The sequence below is a fragment of the Rhinatrema bivittatum genome, chromosome 2 (genome assembly GCF_901001135.1).
Source record: "Rhinatrema bivittatum chromosome 2, aRhiBiv1.1, whole genome shotgun sequence".
NCBI classification, from domain to species: Eukaryota; Metazoa; Chordata; class Amphibia; order Gymnophiona; family Rhinatrematidae; genus Rhinatrema; species Rhinatrema bivittatum.
In genome coordinates this window covers 44,329,501-44,351,244 of record NC_042616.1, presented here as the reverse complement: position 1 = coordinate 44,351,244, position 21,744 = coordinate 44,329,501, and the positions used below count along the sequence as shown (strand labels likewise).

General features: G+C 44.2%; 2 protein-coding genes across 3 annotated transcripts in view; both read right to left on the bottom strand.

The window, feature by feature from the left end:
- LOC115085947 (oocyte zinc finger protein XlCOF6-like) overlaps positions 1-21,744 on the bottom strand; it is a 1,095,473-nt gene that overhangs the window by 845,171 nt on the left and 228,558 nt on the right. The gene's annotated exons all lie outside the window — the stretch shown is intronic.
- LOC115085974 (protein ZNF783-like) overlaps positions 18,542-21,744 on the bottom strand; it is a 28,313-nt gene continuing 25,110 nt past the window's right edge. Inside the window, exons 4-5 of one of the 2 annotated variants that reach the window (XM_029592559.1) lie at positions 20,483-20,805; positions 18,542-19,675 (exon numbers count right to left, since the gene is read on the bottom strand). In XM_029592559.1, coding sequence (XP_029448419.1) covers positions 20,765-20,805 — 41 coding nt within the window. In that variant the 3' untranslated portion in view covers positions 18,542-19,675; positions 20,483-20,764. Of the gene's footprint in view, positions 19,676-20,482; positions 20,945-21,744 lie in introns of those variants that run through there. The other variant, XM_029592558.1, reaches the window with a different exon arrangement.

Genomic DNA, 21,744 nt, shown 5'->3' with positions numbered 1-21,744 from the left:
CCCCGTGTGCAGGTTTTGAAAAAATCCCCTGGGCTGATGTTTTCCTGCAAATCACTACTAATCTTGCCCTCTGCCTCCATCTGTTGGTAGGGGGGGACAAATGCCACTTATTTGGTCTGGCATGATGATGAGGAAGCTCTCTTGGTCAGTCAACTACAACTGAATAGTATGCACTGGCACTGTGGCACAATAGCTTGCTTGTAAGGTTGCATCCTGACTTGGGCATATTCTCAGTACAAGGTCACCTGGGTATTTATTTATTTGTAAGTATATATTCCTGCTTTATCAGCTCAGAGTGGATGTAAGGAAAGTGGACCCTTGAGTTGTGGTGTGGTTGGCGCAGCCTAGTCTGTGAACCCCCTAGGCTCACACCGACAGCTGGCGAATGCGACCTGGGTCGGGACTGGGAGGAGCTTCACCTTTACCAGCCCCTTGCCCGCAGGTTGAGCCCTTGAGTTCCAGGGGCTGGCAGGACTTAGGTGAAGGTCCTACAGGGCATAGAGTAAGTCCAAGGCCAAGCAGAGATCTGGGCAGGCAGCAATCAGAGAGACACCAGGTACAGACCAAGCCTTGGGGCAGGCAGTGAGCAAAGCATAATCTGGTTCCGTAGCAAGGGTTGGGGGCAGGCAGAAGGTAGTCCAGGTCCAGTCAGAAGTCAGATCCAAGAAGTCAGTCCGAGGTGGAGGCAGGAAGGAGACAAGGATGACAGACTGGGAAGGCAGGGCAAGGTAGGTGGCTGGATGGGGCAAGGACGGGCAGGCTGGATGGGGCAAGGAAGAGGCAGGAGGTAGAAACACACGGCAACACTTACTGGAAGGCAGGATACCTGTTGCTGAGGCATCTGATTAAGCGTGACGGGGGTTTAAATATCCTTGCTGCATGACATCATCAGGCGGCGTCGGTCAGGCCCTTTCCACCGTGGGGCCTATTTACAGCAGAGCATGGCGCATACGCGCACCCTAAGAAGAGGCATTGCATGACTGCTTGGTGGTGGCATTTCTGCTGCGACGGGGGACCAGCGGGGTTTCCTGATGCCAAAGAACTTGCGCTTTCCTGGGGTAAGGGTGACTGGTTGCAGGCCTCCCCGCATCTGACCTAAACATTTCAGCGGGTTACAATAAGGCATGCCAAGTGAAATGAAAGGGTAAGTTCCCTTGAGATGTACCTACAGCCATACACAGTTCACTCTTTTGTGCCCTAGTCAGAATGCAGAGAGCCAAAGTGCATACTGTTTGGTTGTATGTGACTACTCCAGAAAGTTTACCCTTTGATTTTACTTGGCATACCTTGCATGTAAGATTGTGCTCAAGTCGTGATGCACAGCACTAATCTCACAAGCAAGGTCATTTTGGTCATATTCCGTTCAACTTCAAACACCCACCTCCCTACTCCTATTTTTAAAGCACTTTTCTGCTTTAGTGCAGATTCACAGATCAATTCATATTTTTAGCATGTTTTTTTAGTGTGCTTTTTTTTTTCTCTCTCTTGCTTGATTTGCATCCATTAACTTATTGTATCCAGGTTCAAATCCCACTGCCACTCTTTGTGACCTTGGGAAAATCACGTCACTCTCCATTGCCTCGGGTACCAACTTAGATTGATACCTGAGGCAACTCATTACCTGAATATAACTCACCTTGAGCTACAATGAAAAGGCTTGAGTTAAATAGTCAATAAAAATAAATAAAATAAAAATCCCACGGTACTGCTGGTTTCTACCACATGCATTCATCAAAACTCATGCTAAATTTTAACTCCTGGTTCAGCACTGGCTCCAAGTTTTGAAATGCACAAAACTACGTGCATCATGCAAACCCCACTCCTAGGACTACTTCCACTCTATGCAGGTACAAATATACTTTTACCCACTGTAAGGGTGCACACTTTTCCAAAAGAATTCATTGTATGACTTTTGATCTCTGTTCTTATCTTCAGAAGGGTCCCAAAGTTTATTTTCAGCACCCCAGTTCTGCTCGGGGTTCCGATTAAAGTCAGGGCTGACGCTGCAGTGTCCCAGGTTAGAAAGGTGCAGCAATGTTTGAATAGAGAGGGCAGGGAGCTGGGGACAATCTCCTACCTGAGTAGAAGCTCCTGCAGGCATTTTCCTCTGATTTTAGTGCTTTCGGGATTAGAAATGAATGAGGCTCTTTCTCTGGCTGAAGAAGAGCTGATTGTTTGCCTCTTACAGTGGCGGGGTTGCGGAGGGGGGTAGGACGACGCGGGAGCTCTTACAGAAGCATGCTTCAGCTGCAAGGCTCGAGATGCCTTGCTTGGGATGGAGGAGGGAGAACCTGTTGTCTCTCCCCTCCTCCTGCAGCCGGGAGTCGCACATTGATGACGTCAGAAAGCAAACGGCATGGGAGAGCTGCATCGTGAACCTGGCAGGCGATGAGGAATCAGTAGGGATTTTATTAAACCTATTCTTGAAAGTTTTACAACCAGAAATGTGCCATATAAAAATAGAGAGTGAGATTATTTGTTTCTCTTCGAAATTAAATGTATTATATTATTTTGATTTCATTAACATAAAAACACCAAAGATTGGAATATCTTGTTTTTACAATTCCAAACAGTAAAATGTTTTTTGAGCCCTTGAAATCTTCAGAGGAGTCAATGGGGCAGAGTAAAAGCTGCTATTAGGGCAAAGGAATCATAGTCCATTGCAGGTATATTTTACATTATGAATGTTAAGGAGAGAAATTTTATAGCACCACATATAAATTACATAGAAACATGATGACAGAAAAAGACTGTATTGGCCATCCAGTCTGCCCATCCGTCCAATTACTTTAGCATTACTTCCTTAGAGATCCCCTGTATTTATCCCATGCTTTCTTGAATTCAGATACTGTTGTGTCCACCACCTTCACTGAGAGACTGTTCCATGCATTCACTATACTCTCTGTAAACGAGTATTTCCAAAGATTACTCCTCAATTTACCCTTTTTATCCTCATCTCATGAGCCTTTGTTCTAGAGCCTCCTTTCCATTGAAAAAGGCTCACCTCCTGTTCATGGAAACCTTTGAGATGTTTGAATGTCTCTATTATATCTCCCCTATGGTGCCTTTCCTCTAGGGTAAAATACCATAATGAACACCAAGCAACAACTCAAATATTAAATCATCAAAATGAAAGAAAAATTTTGAGTATATCAACCTTAAAGATACACATATTTAGATGCAGCTTGGATCCTTTCCAAAAGAACCTTCGCATAATAAGTACATAAGAAATTGCTATACTGGGTCAGACCAAGGGTCCATCAAGCCTAGTAGCCTGTTTCCAACAGTGGCCAATCCAAGTCACAAGTACCTGAAAAGTACCTAAACATTAGATAAATCACAAGCTATTATTGCTTATTAATTACCATCATAGTAGTTTATGGATGTTTCCTCTAGGAACTTATCCAAACCTTTTTTAAACCCAGTTACAGTAACTGCTGTAACCACATCCTCTAGCAATAAATTCCAGAGCTTAACTATGCACTGAGTGAAAAATAATTTTCTTCGATTTCTTTTAAATGAGCTACTTGCTACTGTGAAGGTCTTTTTTTAAATAAATAACAGGGGACAGTTCGAAATAAATATAACCATCTAGGGAGAATAATCATTTGAAAAAGATCAACCCTGCCAGCCAAAGAAAGAGGAACATTTTCCCATGCCTTTAATAAAACCTTAGTGGAGTGAAAAAGTCTTGAAAAATTATATGGATACTATTGCTAAGGGTCCTGATGGAGAGTAATCCCTAAATAGGTAAAAGATTGTGTAGCCCAAGTCATAGGAAAGCAGAGTTGCTTACCTGTAACAGGTGTTCTCCCAGGACAGCAGGATGTTAGCCCTCACAGACAGGTGACATCATCAAATGACCCAGCATGCCACTAACCCCGCAGCCACGCAGAGTCCCCCTTCAGTCTCGTTTCAAAAGCAGAAAAAAACGAACGGAAAAAATAAAACAAAACACAGGGGTGGCAGGTGGGTTTCCTGAGGACTAACAACCTGCTGTCCTGGGAGAACACCTATTACAGGTAAGCAACTCTGCTTTCTCCCAGGACAAGCAGGATGGTAGTCCTCACAGATGTGTGAATGCCAAGCTGCAGGCTGGCTCCGGAACATACTGGGCCAACAGGCACCTGATAATGTGCAATAGGCACAACAACAGGGGTGCTGTTGGCAACAACGGGGCAGACTGAACCTCATACTGGGTCCTAGGTAGGGAGAGTTGGGTTCTCCCACCGGGAATAGGTTACAGAGGACAGACTGGCCAAAGACGCTGCCCTGTCGACCATCCTTGTCCAGACAGTAATGGGCTGTGATGTTCTGGAGGGAACTCCACGTCATGGCCTTACAGATTTCGGCAATAGGGACTGCCCGGAAGTGGGCTACTGACGCTCCCATGGCCCTTACTGAGTGTGCTTTCACTCAGCCTCTGAGCGGAAGGCCTGCTTGCTCATTTCAGAAAGTGATACAGGGTCTGCTTGCCCACAGCAACTCCAAGTCTATTCTAGTCAAAGGAGACAAAGAGTTGGGTGGATTGCCTGTGGGCTGTGGTGTGCTCTAGATAAAAAGCAAGAGCATGCATGCAGTCCAAGGTGTGCAGAGCCCGCTCTCCTGGGTGAGAGTGTGGCCTCAGGAAAAAGGTGGGCAACACAATAGAGTGATTCAGGTGGAAGTCAGTCACCATCACCTTAGGCAGGACCTTAGGATAAGAACATGCCATACTGGGTCAGACCAAGGATCCATCAAGCCCAGCATCTTGTTTCCAATAGTGGCCAATCCAGGCCATAAGAACCTGGCAAGTACCCAAACACTAAGTCTATCCCATGTTACTGCTGCTAGTAATAGCAGTGGCTATTTTCTTAGTCAACTTAATTAATAGCAAGTAATGGACTTCTCCAAGAACTTATCCAAACCTTTTTTAAACCCAGCTACACTAACTGCACTAACCACATCCTCTGGCAACAAATTCCAGAGTTTAATTATGCGTTGAGTGAAAAAGAACTTTCTGCGATTAGTTTTAAATGTGCCACATGTTAACTTCATGGAGTGCCCCCTAGTCTTTCTATTATCCGAAAGAATAAATAACCGATTCACATTTACCTGTTCTAGACCTCTCATGATTTTAAACACCTCAGCCGTCTCTTCTCCAAGCTGAACAGTCCTAACCTTTTTAGTCTTTCCTCATAGGGGAGCTGTTCCATCCCCTTTATCATTTTGGTCTCAACACTACTCTGTCGTGGAAGAACCTCATATAAGGCGGATAAGGTCACTAGGGCCTGCAGCTCACTGACTTTGCGAGCAGAAGTAACTGCCACAAGGAAGATGACTTTCCAGGTGAGGTGCTTCAACTCACAGGAGCAGAGGGGCTCAAACGGAGGCCGCATGAGTCACGCCAGCACTATGTTGAGGTCCCAGGCCACAATAGGAGGACGTAGTGGAAGCTTTAGTTGAAGTAAGCCTCTCATGAAGCACCCCAGCAAGGGCTGCACCGAGATCGGAGTGTTGCCCACTCCATGGTGGTAGGCGCTGATAGCACTCAGATGTACCTGGATTGAGGTAGTCTGCAACCCAGACTCTGAGAGGCACCAGAGGTAGTCCAAAAATCTAGGTGTTGGACAAGTGAAAGGGTCAAGACCCTGTTCCGCACACCAGGATGAGAACCTCCTCCACTTTGCTTGGTAGGACTTCCGCGTGGAAGGCTTACACGAAGCTACCAGGACTTGTGAGACATTGTCCGAAAGGTTGAGGGACTGTAACACTAGCCTTTCAACATCCAGGCCATGAGGACCAACGACTGGAGGTTCGGGTGGCGGAGTCTGCTCTGATCCAGTGTGATGAGGTCAGGCGAGGTGCCCAGTCGGAGGGGCTCCTGGACAGACAGATCGTAGAGGATTGGAAACCAGACTTGTCGCGGCCAGTTCAGGGCTATGAGGATCATGGAGTCTCGGTCCTGCTATAGATTCACAAGAGTCCTGCCTATGAGTGGAATCGGAGGGTATGAATACAGGAAACCCACACTCCAGGAGTGGGCGAAGGCATCCATGGCTGGTGCCTTTCCCTCCCTGCGTACTGGAAATGCTGCTGGCCTACCACAAAGTGCAAATATCTCCGATGAGGCGGAAAGATGGCAATGTGTGTGTAGGCATCCTGTAGATCGAGAGAGTAGAGCCAGTCCCCCTGATGAAGTGGGAGTAAGGTGCCCAAGGATACCATTTTGAACCGCTTCCTTTGGAGGAACTTGTTTAAGGCCTGGAGGTAGAGGATGGGACGGAGGCTGCCTGTTCTCTTTGGAATGAGAAAATATCTGGAGTAGAACCCTCAGCCGCGCTGAGCATGGGGAACCAGTTTGATGGCTCTGGACCATAGCAGGACCGAGAATTCTAACTCAAGGGTTGTTGTGTGTTCCACCAGGCTCCACGCCGGAGAGGGAGAGGAGTCTGGCAGGACACTGAGAAGGTTTAGGCGGTAACCCCGTGTGACGATGGATAAGACCCATCAATCGGTGGTAATGGGGGGTCAGCTTCTTGTGAATAGGCAGAGTCCTTTTTCAGAGAAGTATACAGCCACCTTGCGCCATTTGTGGACCACACAATTATTTTAGGCGGAGATTTTAAGACTGCACGGGACCCGCAGATGGATAGAGACGTGACTCATGGGGGAGCACAGTCCTCTGAAAATGGTGTCCTTTTCCTCGAGCATTCTCTGCAATTAGTGGACACTTGGCACATACTGCATCCCCTGGAAAGGGATTTTACACGTCTCCAGGGCTCATACAACGAACTCTAGAATAGATTATATTTTAGTCAGCGAACACGCTTTTAACAAGGTTCAAGGTGCCCACATTGATGACATAATCATATCGGATCATGCTCCGGTGTGGGTGACGCTGTCGGGCCCCATCATGGCACCCCCCCTCTTATTTTTTGAAATATCCGTATTACTTAGACTGGATGGGCCGTTTGGTCTTCTTCTGCCGTCATTTCTATGTTTCTATGTTTCTATAACAATAACCCTTTTCAGGAATACTTCAGGGGAAAACAGACAGATTACATGCGGAATAACAAAGAACACATGGCTGACCCGATTTTACTCTGGTATACGGCGAAAGCTGTTTTGCGAGGGGACATTATTGCGTACATGGTGAAAAGACGGAGAAGGTTGGACAAACAGTTATTGCTTTTGACAGCACAACTCCAACAAGCAAAACGAGCCTTGTTACAAATTAATTCTCGTTCCAATAAGGAACGCTTTCTTTACATTCAAAGTGCCCTTAACACCTTGCTGCATCAAAGAGAAAAGAAAAGCTTACTTTGCTATCAATTCAAAATGTATCAATTTGGCAATAAGTCGGGTAAACTGATGTCCAGCCTGATTAAAATGCACAGGGGCAGCTGCTTCATCCCAGCACTCCGCACCCTGACGGGGCAAACAGTGATCTATAGCTCTTCCACCTTGAAAACTTTTAAAGAATTTTATGCCGGCCTCTTCAAATCCGAGGTTTGGGATCCAGAGGCTTGCAAACGTTTTCTCTCGTCAATACATTCAAAGTCCCTAACTATAGAACAACAATGCTGGTTAAACCAGCTGATTACCGAGACAGAGGTTGCGCAAACGATTCATGTAGCAAAACGGTTTAAGACTCCGGGGCAGGATGGTTACACGGCAGAGTTTTACAAATATTTACAGGATCTTCTGACACTCTTATTGACCCATACTTTCAATACATTCATCTTAGGGGGGGACTTTCCCGGTCCATTCCAATGCAGCCCACATCATTCTCATACCCAAAGGGGGGAAGGATCCTCTCAACCCAGCCTCTTACCAACCTATTTCCCTGCTCAATCAAGACCAAAAATTATTAGCAAAAATTTTGGCAGAGCGCTTGGCCAAGGTGCTTCCATCCTTAATTGCACCAAGCCAGGAAGGAAACGATTTGGCCTTGCTAATATTCAGAAAACTTTGGCTGCAATGGCCCTTTGCAAACAAGCGGGAGAACCATATTTGGCAGTGAGCTTCGATGCTGAAAAAGCATTCAATAGAGTCGAATGGCAATACCTGTTTCACATTCTTCATTACATGGGTTTTGCGGGATTTTTTGATGAAGCGATTCATTTACTGTACCAGATTCCTACTGCGCTCATTGTAGCCAATAATTCCACCTCAGATGTGCTCTCTATCTGCAGAGGTACGAGGCAGGGTTGCCCGCTCTCCCCCTGCTTTTCCTCCTACAACTGGAACCATTATTGCAGACAATTGAACAGTGTAGGGTGGTGAAATGAGTGCGATTCCAAACGTAAACCTTCAAGTATGCTGTCTTTGCAGATGATATTCTGGTATTTTTAACAGATCCCAGACGGTCCCTGTCAGCAGTACTACACCTTTTCAGGGAGTTTGGAGCCTTCTCTGGTCTCAAATTAAATGCTGAAAAGTCCGAAGCCATGGCGTTCCCTGATACCCTGCGGGGGGGGGGGGGCATGGGGGGGATCCTTTCCTCTGATGTGGGCGACCACAGGCATTCGGTACCCCGGAGTGTACATCACACCTTTGATCCCCAAACTTTACTCTCTCAACGTGTCGCGTCTCTTGTCCTACTCGAAAGCGATGCTCCGTACGTGGCAATCCCTCCCCTTATCCTTGTCTGGCAGAGTTAATTTGTTCAGAATGGTGCTCCTGCCTAAAAGGTTGTACCTGTTTCAAAATTTGCCCTTAATTCTTCGCCGTCGGGATTTGTATGACCTTGAAACACACTTGTGTGCGTTCTTATGGCGTGGACGGAAAGCCAGGATCCCACTTAGTCGGCTCATAGAGAAATGGGGTGGGGGGGGGGGGTTAGGGGTGCTGGCCTTTCGCATATATAATTTAGCCAGCAATTTGAGATTATTGCGAGATTGGCTCCTGGGTAATTCACATTACATTAATCTAGCGGCTGAGCGAACGCTGATGGCCCCCCCCCCTGGACTTGCGCTATATGATGCAATCCATGGAGGGTCCCTCGCCTCACATACCCGATATAGATACCTTAACCTCCCCTATAAGGACAGCGTGGTGCACTTTCACTAAGAGATTAATTTTACCGCAAACCTGTGCCTATCTCTTGCCTCTGCGGGGAAATTGTGACTTCCTCCCCAGTTCAGAGGCTGGGAAACACACAATTAGGACATGTCCTGGATGAAGTGGGAAGTCTTCTCCCATTACATAAGATACAGGCGCAATATGGACTAAAGGGGCTGCCAAGTTTCCACTTACTTACAATTGAAACATTATGTTCAATCTTTGCCGACACCATCCCTACAACCAGAGGACTTTTGGGGCTTAGGAGCCTTCTTCTTGTTGGCCAAGGACCTCTTCGCTGTCTTTTTATTATAAAAAAGCTCCACCAATGTGCACAGCAAGACCCCTTTACATTATTAAGGGAGCAGTGGAATGCTGATGGGGTATTCAAAGTTACAGAAGTTATGATTAAGTCCTGTTTCAGCTCTATCTCTAGTGTGTCATTTATCTCTAGTGTGTCATTTATGTGTCATTTATCTCTAGTGTGTCATTTATGTGTCATTTATCTCTAGTGTGTCATTTATCTCTAGTGTGTCATTTATGTGTCATTTATCTCTAGTGTGTCATTTATCTCTAGTGTGTCATTTATGTGTCATTTATCTCTAGTGTGTCATTTATGTGTCATTTATCTCTAGTGTGTCATTTATCTCTAGTGTGTCATTTATGTGTCATTTATCTCTAGTGTGTCATTTATCTCTAGTGTGTCATTTATGTGTCATTTATCTCTAGTGTGTCATTTATCTCTAGTGTGTCATTTATGTGTCATTTATCTCGTGTGTCATTTATCTCTAGTGTGTCATTTATGTGTCATTTATCTCTAGTGTGTCATTTATCTCTAGTGTGTCATTTATGTGTCATTTATCTCTAGTGTGTCATTTATGTGTCATTTATCTCGTGTGTCATTTATCTCTAGTGTGTCATTTATGTGTCATTTATCTCTAGTGTGTCATTTATCTCTAGTGTGTCATTTATGTGTCATTTATCTCTAGTGTGTCATAGTGTGCCTTCCCCGCCAATACCCCAACAGCCTGATTTAAAACTATCCCATCACTTATGTAAATAAACAAACGTTAATTATGCTCACAAGTCATCATGAGGTCGGCTCCTTGCCTCGCTCCTATATTCCATTGTACATAGTAATTTATCTTTGTTCTCCCTCTCTTTTTTTCCTTCTCCCAGTTAAGGCATCCTTGTTATAATGTAACTTTTGCTCCTTAAAATTGTATCATGTTGATTGGTTGGTTACAGTTACTGCTTAGTTCGACGTAAACCGAGTTGATTTGATTTGTATCAAGAAAGTTGGTATATAAAAGCCTTAATAAATAAATAAATAAATTTAATATGTACTTTCATGAAATGCAATATAAGTTCCTCTGGCGGGCTTATATATCTACTAAACTGGCTTACCATACCAACTTGGTACCCTCGCAGCTTTACGGGAAATGTGCGTGGCAAGCGGGGTCACTATCACATTTGTTCTGGGGTGCCCAAGTCTAGCATCATTCTGGGGGAACATTCTGCGATATTTGAATGTCTTGTTACATATAAATCTAAGTTTATCCCCGCAATTACTGCTGTTTGAGTGTTTTCCCCCTCTGCAGGTGCGTGGGACGGGGCCCGCATATTCTTTAAGAAGGCCTGTTTTGTTGGAAAGAAATTGATGATTCTGCACTGGAAGGGCTCTCACCCACCCTCATACTGGGAGTGGCGCAATCATTTACACCGGATGATGCAGATGGACAGCCTGATGTCCCGATTCTCTCCAAGACACAAGCTATGGTTCTTACAAATTTGGTATCTTTATCTTACTTCTTTATCACCTCGATCCAGGAGCATGATTTTGAATGGTTGACGCACTGTATTCTGTATTAATTGATCGTAGGGTAGCTTGACAAGTCTCTGTGGTATCTCATCTTTAGGCTGTTTCTAATGAAGAGGAAGGGTGGGGGGGGGGAAGGCTGCTGGACACCCTTTATCATATACACCGTGCATATTTTGCTCATTGGCTTTACTCATTTTTTTATACACTATGTATCTGTTTATGCACTCTTGTGTACTTTACAGCCACTGACTTGTTTGTTCAGTTGAAATTCAATAAAAATGTTTAAATAAAAAAAAACAAACAAACTCCGATCGCTGTTAGACAGGTAGACAGGCTGATGCGCGAGGATTAGGGAGTGGGGCCCAGGAGAGCAAAGAAACACGTCTTTACTCCTGCATCACATCATGTGATTGCTCCAAAAGTACCTTAAAGGTAAATATAGTGTTCTTGTATTGTCTGTCCTTTTCTTTTTTTTTTTTTCTTTGTTAAAATTTTCTCTCTCTGTTATTCACTGTCTTTACAAAACATATCTGTTTGCTAAGATGGTGCGAACACATTTATTTTTAATGTTCTGTTCTTTGTTGATGTTTATTGATTTTTTAGTTCACTGCTGGGGTACGTAGATATTTCCTTCACCGACTTTGTTTCCACGTCTTGGCTGGCACGCGCAACTTACTTCAGCCTGGGGTTCTGAAGTAAGTGCTAAAACAAACAAACAAAAAAGGGTTTAGGGGGTGGGGAGGAGAGAGAAAGAGGGAGGCAGTTTAGGTAGGGGGGGTAGGGAAGTTCCCTCCCAGTCCGCTCCTTAATTGGAGTGGACTGGAGGTAACCGGGGAAGGCCCGATTCCGTCGCCATGCGGAATTTTAAAATCATGTGCAGCAACACAAACAGGCCTTTGCCCAATTTCCTCCCAGTCCATTTCAATTAAGGAGGGGACTGGGAGGGAACTTTCCTAACCCCCTAACTACCCTTCCTCCCTTTTCCCCTCTCCACCCCGACCCGTAAACCCCACCTACTACACTAACTGCATTAACCACATCCCCTTGGCAACAAATTCCAGTGTTTAATTGTGCGTTGAGTGAAAAATAACTTTCTCCGATTAGTTTTAAATGTGCTACATGCTAACTTCATAGAGTGCCCCCTAGTATTTAATGTTGTGGAGAGACCAGGTTACCTCTTTTCCCAGTGAGCTCACCTTTGTCTATTAGAACCCTCCAAAGATTCAGCACCTCCTTCTGCATCCCATTCCTTCAAAATGAACATTCTCCCGACAGCCTCTAAAAGTCATCCTAACCCAGGCTATTAGCCCAGCAAGAGGAGATTGGCTTATCTGCCTGTGATAGCACACTGTCTCCTTCAAAAATGGCAGCTAAGGGGCTCCCAAGTTGACAGCAGATTAGTGGCAGTAAATATATCAAGGTCCACTTCATTTTTTTTCTCTTTTTACAAATATTAATTGATGCCAACTATAGTTAAGAAGGAGAAGATTAGAGTTTGTGCCTCAGGCCACTATCTCAGCTATGATTCAAATAAAAATGGATCCTTTCCCGTAGTGTGGCCCCTTACTCCCCTGCTCCACTTGCCTCCGACTCCACACTATGATGGAGATCCCAGAAGCTGAAGAGGTTTTCTCAAACAATGTCAGATGCAATTTGAGTTGCAGGCACCCTTGTTTCTGACAGACCAAGTCAAGGTAACCTACGCAGTTATCTGAGCAGAGACTTATTATCAACTTCGTGACTCCGACTACAGGGAAATAAGGGGGGAGTAGCCTTGCTGCGGCTCCGACAGGAGGAGACTCGGAGCTGCCTGAGGCAGAGGTTTCCCTCAGCCCCCCCTCCCCGCGAGCAGACCTCCTGCTGAGAGGGGCACATCATCGCCAGTGGACCTGCAGGAGACGCCAACAGTTGATTTTGGTGACTCAAGTCTGCAGGGAGAAGGAAGTGTGGCGTCTGCACAGCCGGAGGCAGAGAGAACTGTCACAGGGAAACCCAGAGGCGGATAGCCGGTCAGCAACGATATTTCCAAGCACCGGAGCACCATCATTATCCGGGGAGTTAGTGGCAGCCCCTATTAAGCCGGCAGTGGTCACGCTAGAGACTCTGTGGGAACTTACAGTGGGTTTAGCTGTGGAAGTTAAAACCACAAATTTGAAAATGGAGCAGTTAGCCTCCTCCTTGAATACACGTTTGGGTGAACAACAGCAAAGTGTAGAAAAAAAAGTGGAAAAAATGGAAATGGAGGTTAAAAGTATACAAGATTTCAACCAAGCTACTATGAAGGACAGGATGGCATTGTCACGAAGATTAGAACTTTTGGGAAATTGGAACCAGAGGTTAAATCTTAGGTTAATACAATTTCCTAGGATTATGGGGAAATTGCCCATTCTGACTTTTAAAAGATACCTCTGAGAGATTCTTCAAATGACTGAGAATGACATACCAATATTAAATAAAGTATACTTTATACCTGGATCATCAGATGAAAGGGAAGGAAATAGGGAGCAAAATGTATTGGATTTAAATAACTTGATGATGTTTTTGGAATCATCTGTACTTGAAGTCATTGATTGTTCTACTTTGATTGTTTCCTTAGTAACTGAAAATGATATAAGTAGAATAATGACTAGGTACTTTCGTCATTTAAATTCCCCTTTTCATGGGTCATTAGTCCGCATGTTTCCTGATATATCTAAAATAACTCAGGAAAGACGCAGGGGCTTTCTCGCCATGAAACAGGAAACTGTTTCCTTAGGTGCTAGGTTTTTGCTCCGTTACCCATGTATGTGTGTTGTAAAGAAGGGGAATGACTGCTACATATTTTTCGCCCAGAACAACTTAGATCTTGTATTGATTCTTTTCCCATAACAGTTTGACCCACAGAGCCTTAAATAAAGTAAGTACCGTAGTTTTTTATGGGTTATATCAATGCTTCAATTTTTTTTTTTAAATTTAACTCCTCAAAATGTTATCTCCCACTAGTAATTATAAGTTGTGATTATGAATAAGGCATTGAGATTAATGGAATTTGTTATGTACATTTGCATCATTTAAGTTTGTAATTAATGCTTATCAAAATTTCTTTTTGTAAAATACTTATTTGTATTTGTTAAAATAAAAAATAAAAAATAAATAAAAAAAAAAAGAAGCCATGCAAGTGGATCGTTTCAAGCTCTCTGCTGAAGAGAAACAGAGATGATGTACACAATCTCTGCTTATAATGCAGCACCTGGTCATTTCACAAATCACTGCCCGAACAAGTCAGGAAATTCAAGGACCTAGGTATGATGGGAGAGGCCACCTTAGATTATACTTGCACCTCTCCTCTACAACTACTAGTCCCTGTATGGCTGTCTCATGGGGGCATTCTTCTTAATGCTCTTTCCTTCCTGGACACTGACACTGACACTGGAGGTAGCTTTATCCATGAGGCTTTTGATATCCTCCATTCACGGAGAACCCCTGCCTGGACTGATTACAAGAACCACAATACCACTGACCATGCAGATTGGGATCTTGCATGCAGAATAAACCTCTACATTTTGCCCAAAGCAATCAATGCAATTATTCTGAGCCTGCAATGGTTCCTGCTACATCAGCCGCACATTGACTGGGCCACATTGCAGATTGCCAAATGGGGGTCCCAACTGTCATGAACAATGTCTCACCAAAGTCTCTCCTGCGGCCTACGCAATCACTTCAGAATTCTCACGTCTGCAACCTCAGCATACAGGCTTCACTGATGTTATCAGTAATCAGCAGACGGAGGTCCTACTGCCTCATTGCTCTTATGATTGTGCCATAGACTTGATTCCAGACAAGGTTCCCCCTAGAGGCAGAGTATATATCCACTTTCTGCTCTAGAAACAGAGGCCATGACTAATTACATCAAGGAGAATTTGGACAGAGTCTTTATTCATCCCGCTTTCTCACCTGCAGGGGCTGGATTCTTTTTCGTTGGGAAAAAGGACGAGTCATTGAGCCCCTGTATTGATTATTGAGATCTCAATTCTATTACTAAGAATAATTGATATCCTCTTCCCTTGATCTCCAAGCTCTTTGACCACCTCAGGGGGGCATACAACCTGATCAGAATCTGTGAGGGCGATGAGTGGACAACCACCTTTAACACCGGTGACAGACATTATGAGTACCTAGTAATGCCCTTCGGGTTGTGCAGTGCTCTTGCAGTCTTACAAATTATGGTAAATGAGATCTTTCCAGTACTTGCTCTACTCCTATGTGGTGGTTTATCTAGATAACATCCTAATCTTTTCGAAGTTATTGTCCAAGCACTGACATCACATGAAACTGGTCCTTCAAAAACTTAATGATCACCATCTCTACCACTACATTACAGAAGTGTACCTTTGAACAGGAAGAACTTCCCTTTCTGGGATATGTTGTCTCATGTCAAGGCCTTTGGATGGACCCAGAGAAATTAAAAGCCATATTGGAGTGGCCCCAGTCAGTAGGCTTCAAGGCATTACAATACTTTCTGGGATTCACAAATAATTACAGGCAATTTATCTCTGGGTTCTCCTCCTTGGCAGATCCACTCTCTGCACCCTTTTTTGTGAGGGCTAACACCAAGAATTGGAACTCAGGCCTTTGAGCAGCTGAAAAAGGAGTTCACACTTGATATGTGCTTACACATCCAGGTCCATCTAAGCCATTCATTCTAGAGGTAGATGCATCTACTCTTGGAATAGGTGCTGTCCTCCTACAGCATAACCCTAATGGTACTCTCATGACTTACTCTTATTTCTCAAATAAATTCTCACTAGCAGAAAAGAATTACAACATCGCTGATCATGAGTTGCTAGCAGTCAAGCTAGCCTTGAAGGAATAGCAACACCTGCTGGAAGGGACCAAGCATCCAGTAACCATTTCTACAGATCACAAAAACCTTGAAAATTTAGCACAAGCTCAGAGGCTAATCCCCAGGCAAGTCCACTGGTCTTTGTTTTTTAATTGGTTTGACTTCAACCTGCTGTACTGGTTCACTGACAAGAACCATCGAGCTGATGCCCTCTCCTGATCTTTTGATACTGAGGGGACCCTGAAACCCCAACAGCACATTATCGACCCAGCCAAGACTGTAGTTGCTGCCACTTTCACAGTCCCTCCCAGCAAGACAGTGGTGCCCTGGCACCTATGTCAAAAAGTTCTTGAATGTGCACATGATTTCAGTCTATTTGGTCACCAATGGCATTACCCGGACATTGGAATTAATTGTGACATTATCGGTGGCCTCAGTTGAAGACTGACATTCAGCATTATGTAGGGTCCTGCCCTACTTATGCCATGCATAAAAGTTTCAGAGCATGACCATGGGGGTTGTTACAGCTGCTGCCAACCTCATCAGAACCCTGGACCCATGTGGCCACAGATTTTGTCCGTGACCTTCCCCTCTCTGGCAGCAAAACCACCATGCAGGTGGTTGTGAATAGATTCTCAAAGATGGCGCATTTCAATCCTCTTCCTGGACTCCCATCTGCACATGAATTGGCCAAACTCTTTGTACAAAACATCTTCTGTCTACAGGGGCTGCCACTTCACATCCTCTCTGACTGAGGGGTTCAGTTCACAGCCCGATATTGGAAAGGCCTGTGCTGAAAGTTTGGAATTATGTTGGAGTTCACCTCTGCTCATGATCCTTAGAGTAACAGATAAGCCAAATAGGTGAATCAAAGCCTCAAAGCCTTCCTGCAAGCCTAAGTGAACCAACATCAAGATGATTGGGCCTCTCTCCGTTCATGGGCCGAATTTGCCCACAACAATCATGTGAACAGTTCCATAGGATCATCTCCCTTTTACATTGTCTTTGGGCACTATCTCTGCATACCCAGGCCAGTTCCTATCTCTGACAATTGTACTGATGGGATAGGAGCTTCAAGAACTCTAGCAAAAGACCCACCTTCTTCTGGACAAAGCAGTAAAACATTTTAAAGAAAAGCCAATAGGAAATGTCTTCCTGCACCCAAAAAGCTTAGACTGGCTTAGCAGCAAGGACCTGAGACTTAAGATGCCTTCTATGAAATTTACCCTGTGATTCTTAGGATTTTTTCCTATCGACAGTCAACTGGGTCTTGTGGCGTACAAGCTCAGATTGCCACCACCCTTGAAGATTCACTATGTATACCATGTCTCTCTATTAAAACCAGCCATTCTGACTTGGTCAGACAGACCACCCCTCCGGATTACTGAACTGGCCACTGAAGAAGATACTCAGGTCGAGGTACAAGAGATTCTAGATTCACATAAGGTCCAAAATCAACTACAGTACAACATTTCCTGGAAAAACTATGGACCTGAGGACAATTCTTGGGAGCCAGCTTCTAATCTGAAAGCTCCACAACTACTAAAGGATTTCCACAAGAGATTCTCAAATGAGCCTAAACCCAGGAAATTGGGATGGGGCTTTGGAAAGGGGGTAGTTATTTTGGCTGGCTGCGGGATATCCCTGCGACCAGCTGCGCTTACCCCAACACCAGCAGGTCCCGCAAGACACAATATGATAAGCGCTCAGCAGTTGCACCGTGCCTCTCTCTAGGTTCATGCAAGCACTCCCCAACTATAAAGGCTCCGTGGTGGGGAAAAAACCCTGAGGCGCTCCCTGATGATAGCACAGCAGGGTATTTAAACCCCAGCCATGCTCCAAGCAGATGCCTCAGCAATGGGACTCATGCAGTACGTGTTGCAGCATTCCCGATTCCTTGCTTTCCAGTCCAGCCTCATCCAGCCTTGTTTTCCTTTTTTGTGTCTTCAGTGTGTCTACATCCTCCCTTGACCTGACTCTCTGGATCTTGACCTCTCACTTGGACCTGACCACGATTGCCCACTGAAATGGACCTGACCATGATTACCTGTCACCTGGACCTGACCCCTTGCCTGGAACTGACTGTTCTTGCCCGCTGCCTGCCCTGAATTTGGCCTCTCTATGACTCTGTTAAACCTCCTGTCCACTCTGATTCTAGTATTGTAACATACAAAAGCATAGTAATGTTAAACACAAGCCTCTTGATTTGTTCCTAATATACAAGATTAAATTACACAAATAGTTATTATATTAAATTGTTACCATACTGTGATGGCACATGATTAAGTTGTAATCTATACCATTCATTCTTTCATTATCGTGCCCTACTGTAAACCGTTGTGATGGTTAACTAACTTAACAACAGTATAGAAGAGTTTTTAAATAAATAAATAAATAAAAACAGTATGTCTCTGACTCTAGTTACCACCTCCGCCCTAAGGATCTGCCTAAGTCCTGCCAGCCACCAGAATCCAAGGGCTCAACCTACAGAGGAGACAGCTGGTAAAGGTGACGCTCCAGTCTGTCACGCTACAGGGTGCATTCGCCAGCTGTCAGATTAGGCCTCAGAGGTTCACCCTCGAGGCTGCGTCAACTATGCCGCAGCACTAAAGGCTTACACACCCGCTACCCCTCACACTATCAATCATGCATCCCTGGACCATACATCATCAACAGAACTGAGCCAAAAAAATCTCCAACAGTAATTTCAAATTTTGCCTAAATAACTCCTCCTGCCTTAGATTCCTTCTTCATTTCCCTGTTTCAAGATCCCCTCCTCGTCTTCCTCTCCAACACCAATCATTAAGATCCCTTTTCCTCTCATAAAGGACCAAATAAACCGAGCATAGAAATATCAGAAAACCGCTTTATTTTTATAAAGTTAGGAACATGTTTCTATTTTAATATGCATTATGCAAATTTACCACATAATTGCCACATAATTTTGAAACATTTTCCAGAAAATTTGCTAACTCTTGTCACAGAATCTTGGAAAATCTGCCACAGGGAACTGGAGCACAGTGTGTGATAGTAACTCTGCTTAGGTAATCTCTTCCTGTAAGACCAATACTTCCTTCAGCTTTTGGGATGTACAGTCTTGAATGCATTAGTAGTTCTTATAGATTAATTTAGGAGTAGGCAATTCTGGACCAGGAGTGCCACAAACATACCTGGTTTCCAGGATATCCACAATGAATATGTATGAGGTATATTTGCATGCACTGCCTCTATTGTATGCAGATATATCTCATTCATATTCATTGTGGTCATCGTGAAAACCAGACCTGTTTGTGGCATTCCAGAACTGGAATTGCCTACCCCTGGATTAGCTGATGGGCTTGAAGGAGTTTTCTTTTCCAAAACTCTATGACAATATGGGGATTGCAAGTTGATTGATGGCTTGTATCTTATTACTTGCTATTAAAGCACTTTTCAATATTGATTTCATTTTCCTATAATACTCTTTGCTAATATTTTCTCTATTTTATGTTGGATTATTGCACTTTCCTTCTGTTGTTTTGCAAGTTCTGACTTCTGAAGGAAGCTTTTGCCAAATTCAGTACATTTGAACGGTCTTTCTCCTGTGTGGCTTTTCTGTTCTTCCTATAGTTCTCCCTTGTGACTGAAGGTTTTCCCACTATATGTACATGGAAATGTTCGTTCCCCAGTGTGAGATCTTTGATGTGATCTCAAAGATACAGGATCCTTGAGGAATATCCCACTTACATCACACATATATCTTTGGTCTACAGTCTGGTTTCTCTGCTTCTCCTCTCTGTATGTGCTATTACTGGCACTTTGCTCATACTCAGGAGAATTATTGGCTGTATCTTTTGAGATGCTTCGATTCCTGCAGTTTTTTCCCCAGTCAGAACATGAATAAGTTTCCTCTCTGTCTCTTTCTGATAACATTTTGTTCCCTTCTGACTTCTCATTGAGTTCCCTGTGATGTATGTCTTTCTTTTTGTCCCTGGGCTCAACATTTTCTAGATAAGAAATACAGAAAAGACATTATTATAGAGGGCAATTTTTAAAAACTGCAGGGAACGGAGAAGTTCCATGGTAGATCTGTACATTCAATGTGGAACTACACATCAAACTGTACTCACATATAGGGGGGGGGGGCAATTTACAAATAGCAAAACATTGTTTTACCTATAGAAATGACTTTAAGATGTACCCTCATGAGGTAAAAATATTTTTCTAAAGTCATTTTCTGATCTTTCTTATGTATCTGGGTAATTTCTCTTTTTCTGATTTTTTTTTTTGAATGGAAGGAAAAGAAATCTTAATGTATGAAGGAAAGAAGAGAGATCTGCAGATGGATGGGATCTCAGAGATGGGAGGAGAGGTGAGGAGTCAATCAGAGATGGAGGGAAAGGGGAGGCAAGGATTGGATCGTATCTGAGATGGGAGGAAGGATTAGAAAGAAGAGGGACCAGGGAAGAGATGGAACAGGAGAAAAGAAAGAGGGATCATGGATGGGGGAGAGGGGGATCTGGGACCAGGTGGAGGGAAGGGTGATTCTTTCTCTTATGATCCCTTCTCCATATGGTGCAGAATCCCTCTTCACACACACACACCCCTGGCAGTGATCTCCTTTTTTCCTCTCTTCCTCAAATACAAAGTGCTAATATCTTCTCTCCCATGTTGATCCCCTCTGTTACAAACACACACAACTTTCTCTCCAGGCCTGCCATTTTTTATCCTCCTCACCCCAACAATTCTCATCCTTCTCCTAATCAGCCAGCAGTAGAAGATACGGGACCCCCAAGCAGCAGAGGAAGACTCACCCGATGCACTGCTGCGTTCCTTCTCCTCCTCCTGTCCATTGATCAGAGCTGAGACTGTGCACACCGGCATATGTGCTGAGCCCAGTCATCTGTCGCCATCTGGATCCAGCCTATGGTTTTCCGCAATTCCCCAGGGGACCACACAATTCTGTGGCAAGAATTCAATCTTTAAGCCCTTGGTGTGGCTTTAGAATTGCTGGAGACCAGGGGCTCTGAACATATGGCGCTCCGCCTACAGCAAACCAAACTCATGGACTGATGCGTCGGGTCAGAAGGACTAAGTCAGTATCCTAGGCTCCTGTGATTCTGCAGCCCTGTGGACCCTGGAAGAAACCACAACATTAGCCTGTTTCTGCATAATTTATTTCTCGCCAACCAATCAACAAAACCGAAGATCCCCCCACCTCCTAAATTTAATCTTCTGAAGAAAGTTACAAGTGCCTGCCTTCATCCTCAGCTCTCTCTCTCTCTCTTACTTTCTGCTGAAGCCCCTTCCCTCACAAGGAGCCTGAAGGGAACAAGAGGGGAGGGGATGAGGCCAAGACTGGAGCAGATGAAATTTAATGTGGACAAGTGCAAGGTGTTGCATATAGGGAAAAATAACCCTAGCTGTAGTTACACGATGTTAGGTTCCATATTAGGAGCTACCACCCAAGAAAGAGATCTAGGCGTCATAGTAGATAATACATTGAAATTGTCAGCTCAGTGTGCTGCAGCAGTCAAAAAAGCAAATAAAATGTTAGGAATTATTAGGAAGGGAATGGTTAATAAAACGGAAAATGTCATAATGCCTCTATATCGCTCCATGGTGAGACCACACCTTGAATACTGTGTACAATTCTGGTCGCCGTATCTCAAAAAAGATATAGTTGCAATGGAGAAGGTACAGAGAAGGGCAACCAAAATGATAAAGGGGATGGAACAGCTCCCCTATGAGGAAAGGCTGAAGAGGTTAGGGCTGTTCAGCTTGGAGAAGAGACGGCTGAGGGGGGATATCATAGAGGTCTTTAAGATCATGAGAGGTCTTGAACGAGTAGATGTGACTCGGTTATTTACACTTTCGAATAATAGAAGGACTAGTGGGCATTCCATGAAGTTAGCAAGTAGCACATTTAAGACTAATCGGAGAAAATTCTTTTCCACTCAACGCACAATAAATCTCTGGAATTTGTTGCCAGAGGATGTGGTTAGTGCAGTTAGTGTAGCTGGGTTCAAAAAAGGTTTGGATAAGTTCTTGGAAGAGAAGTCCATTAACTGCTATT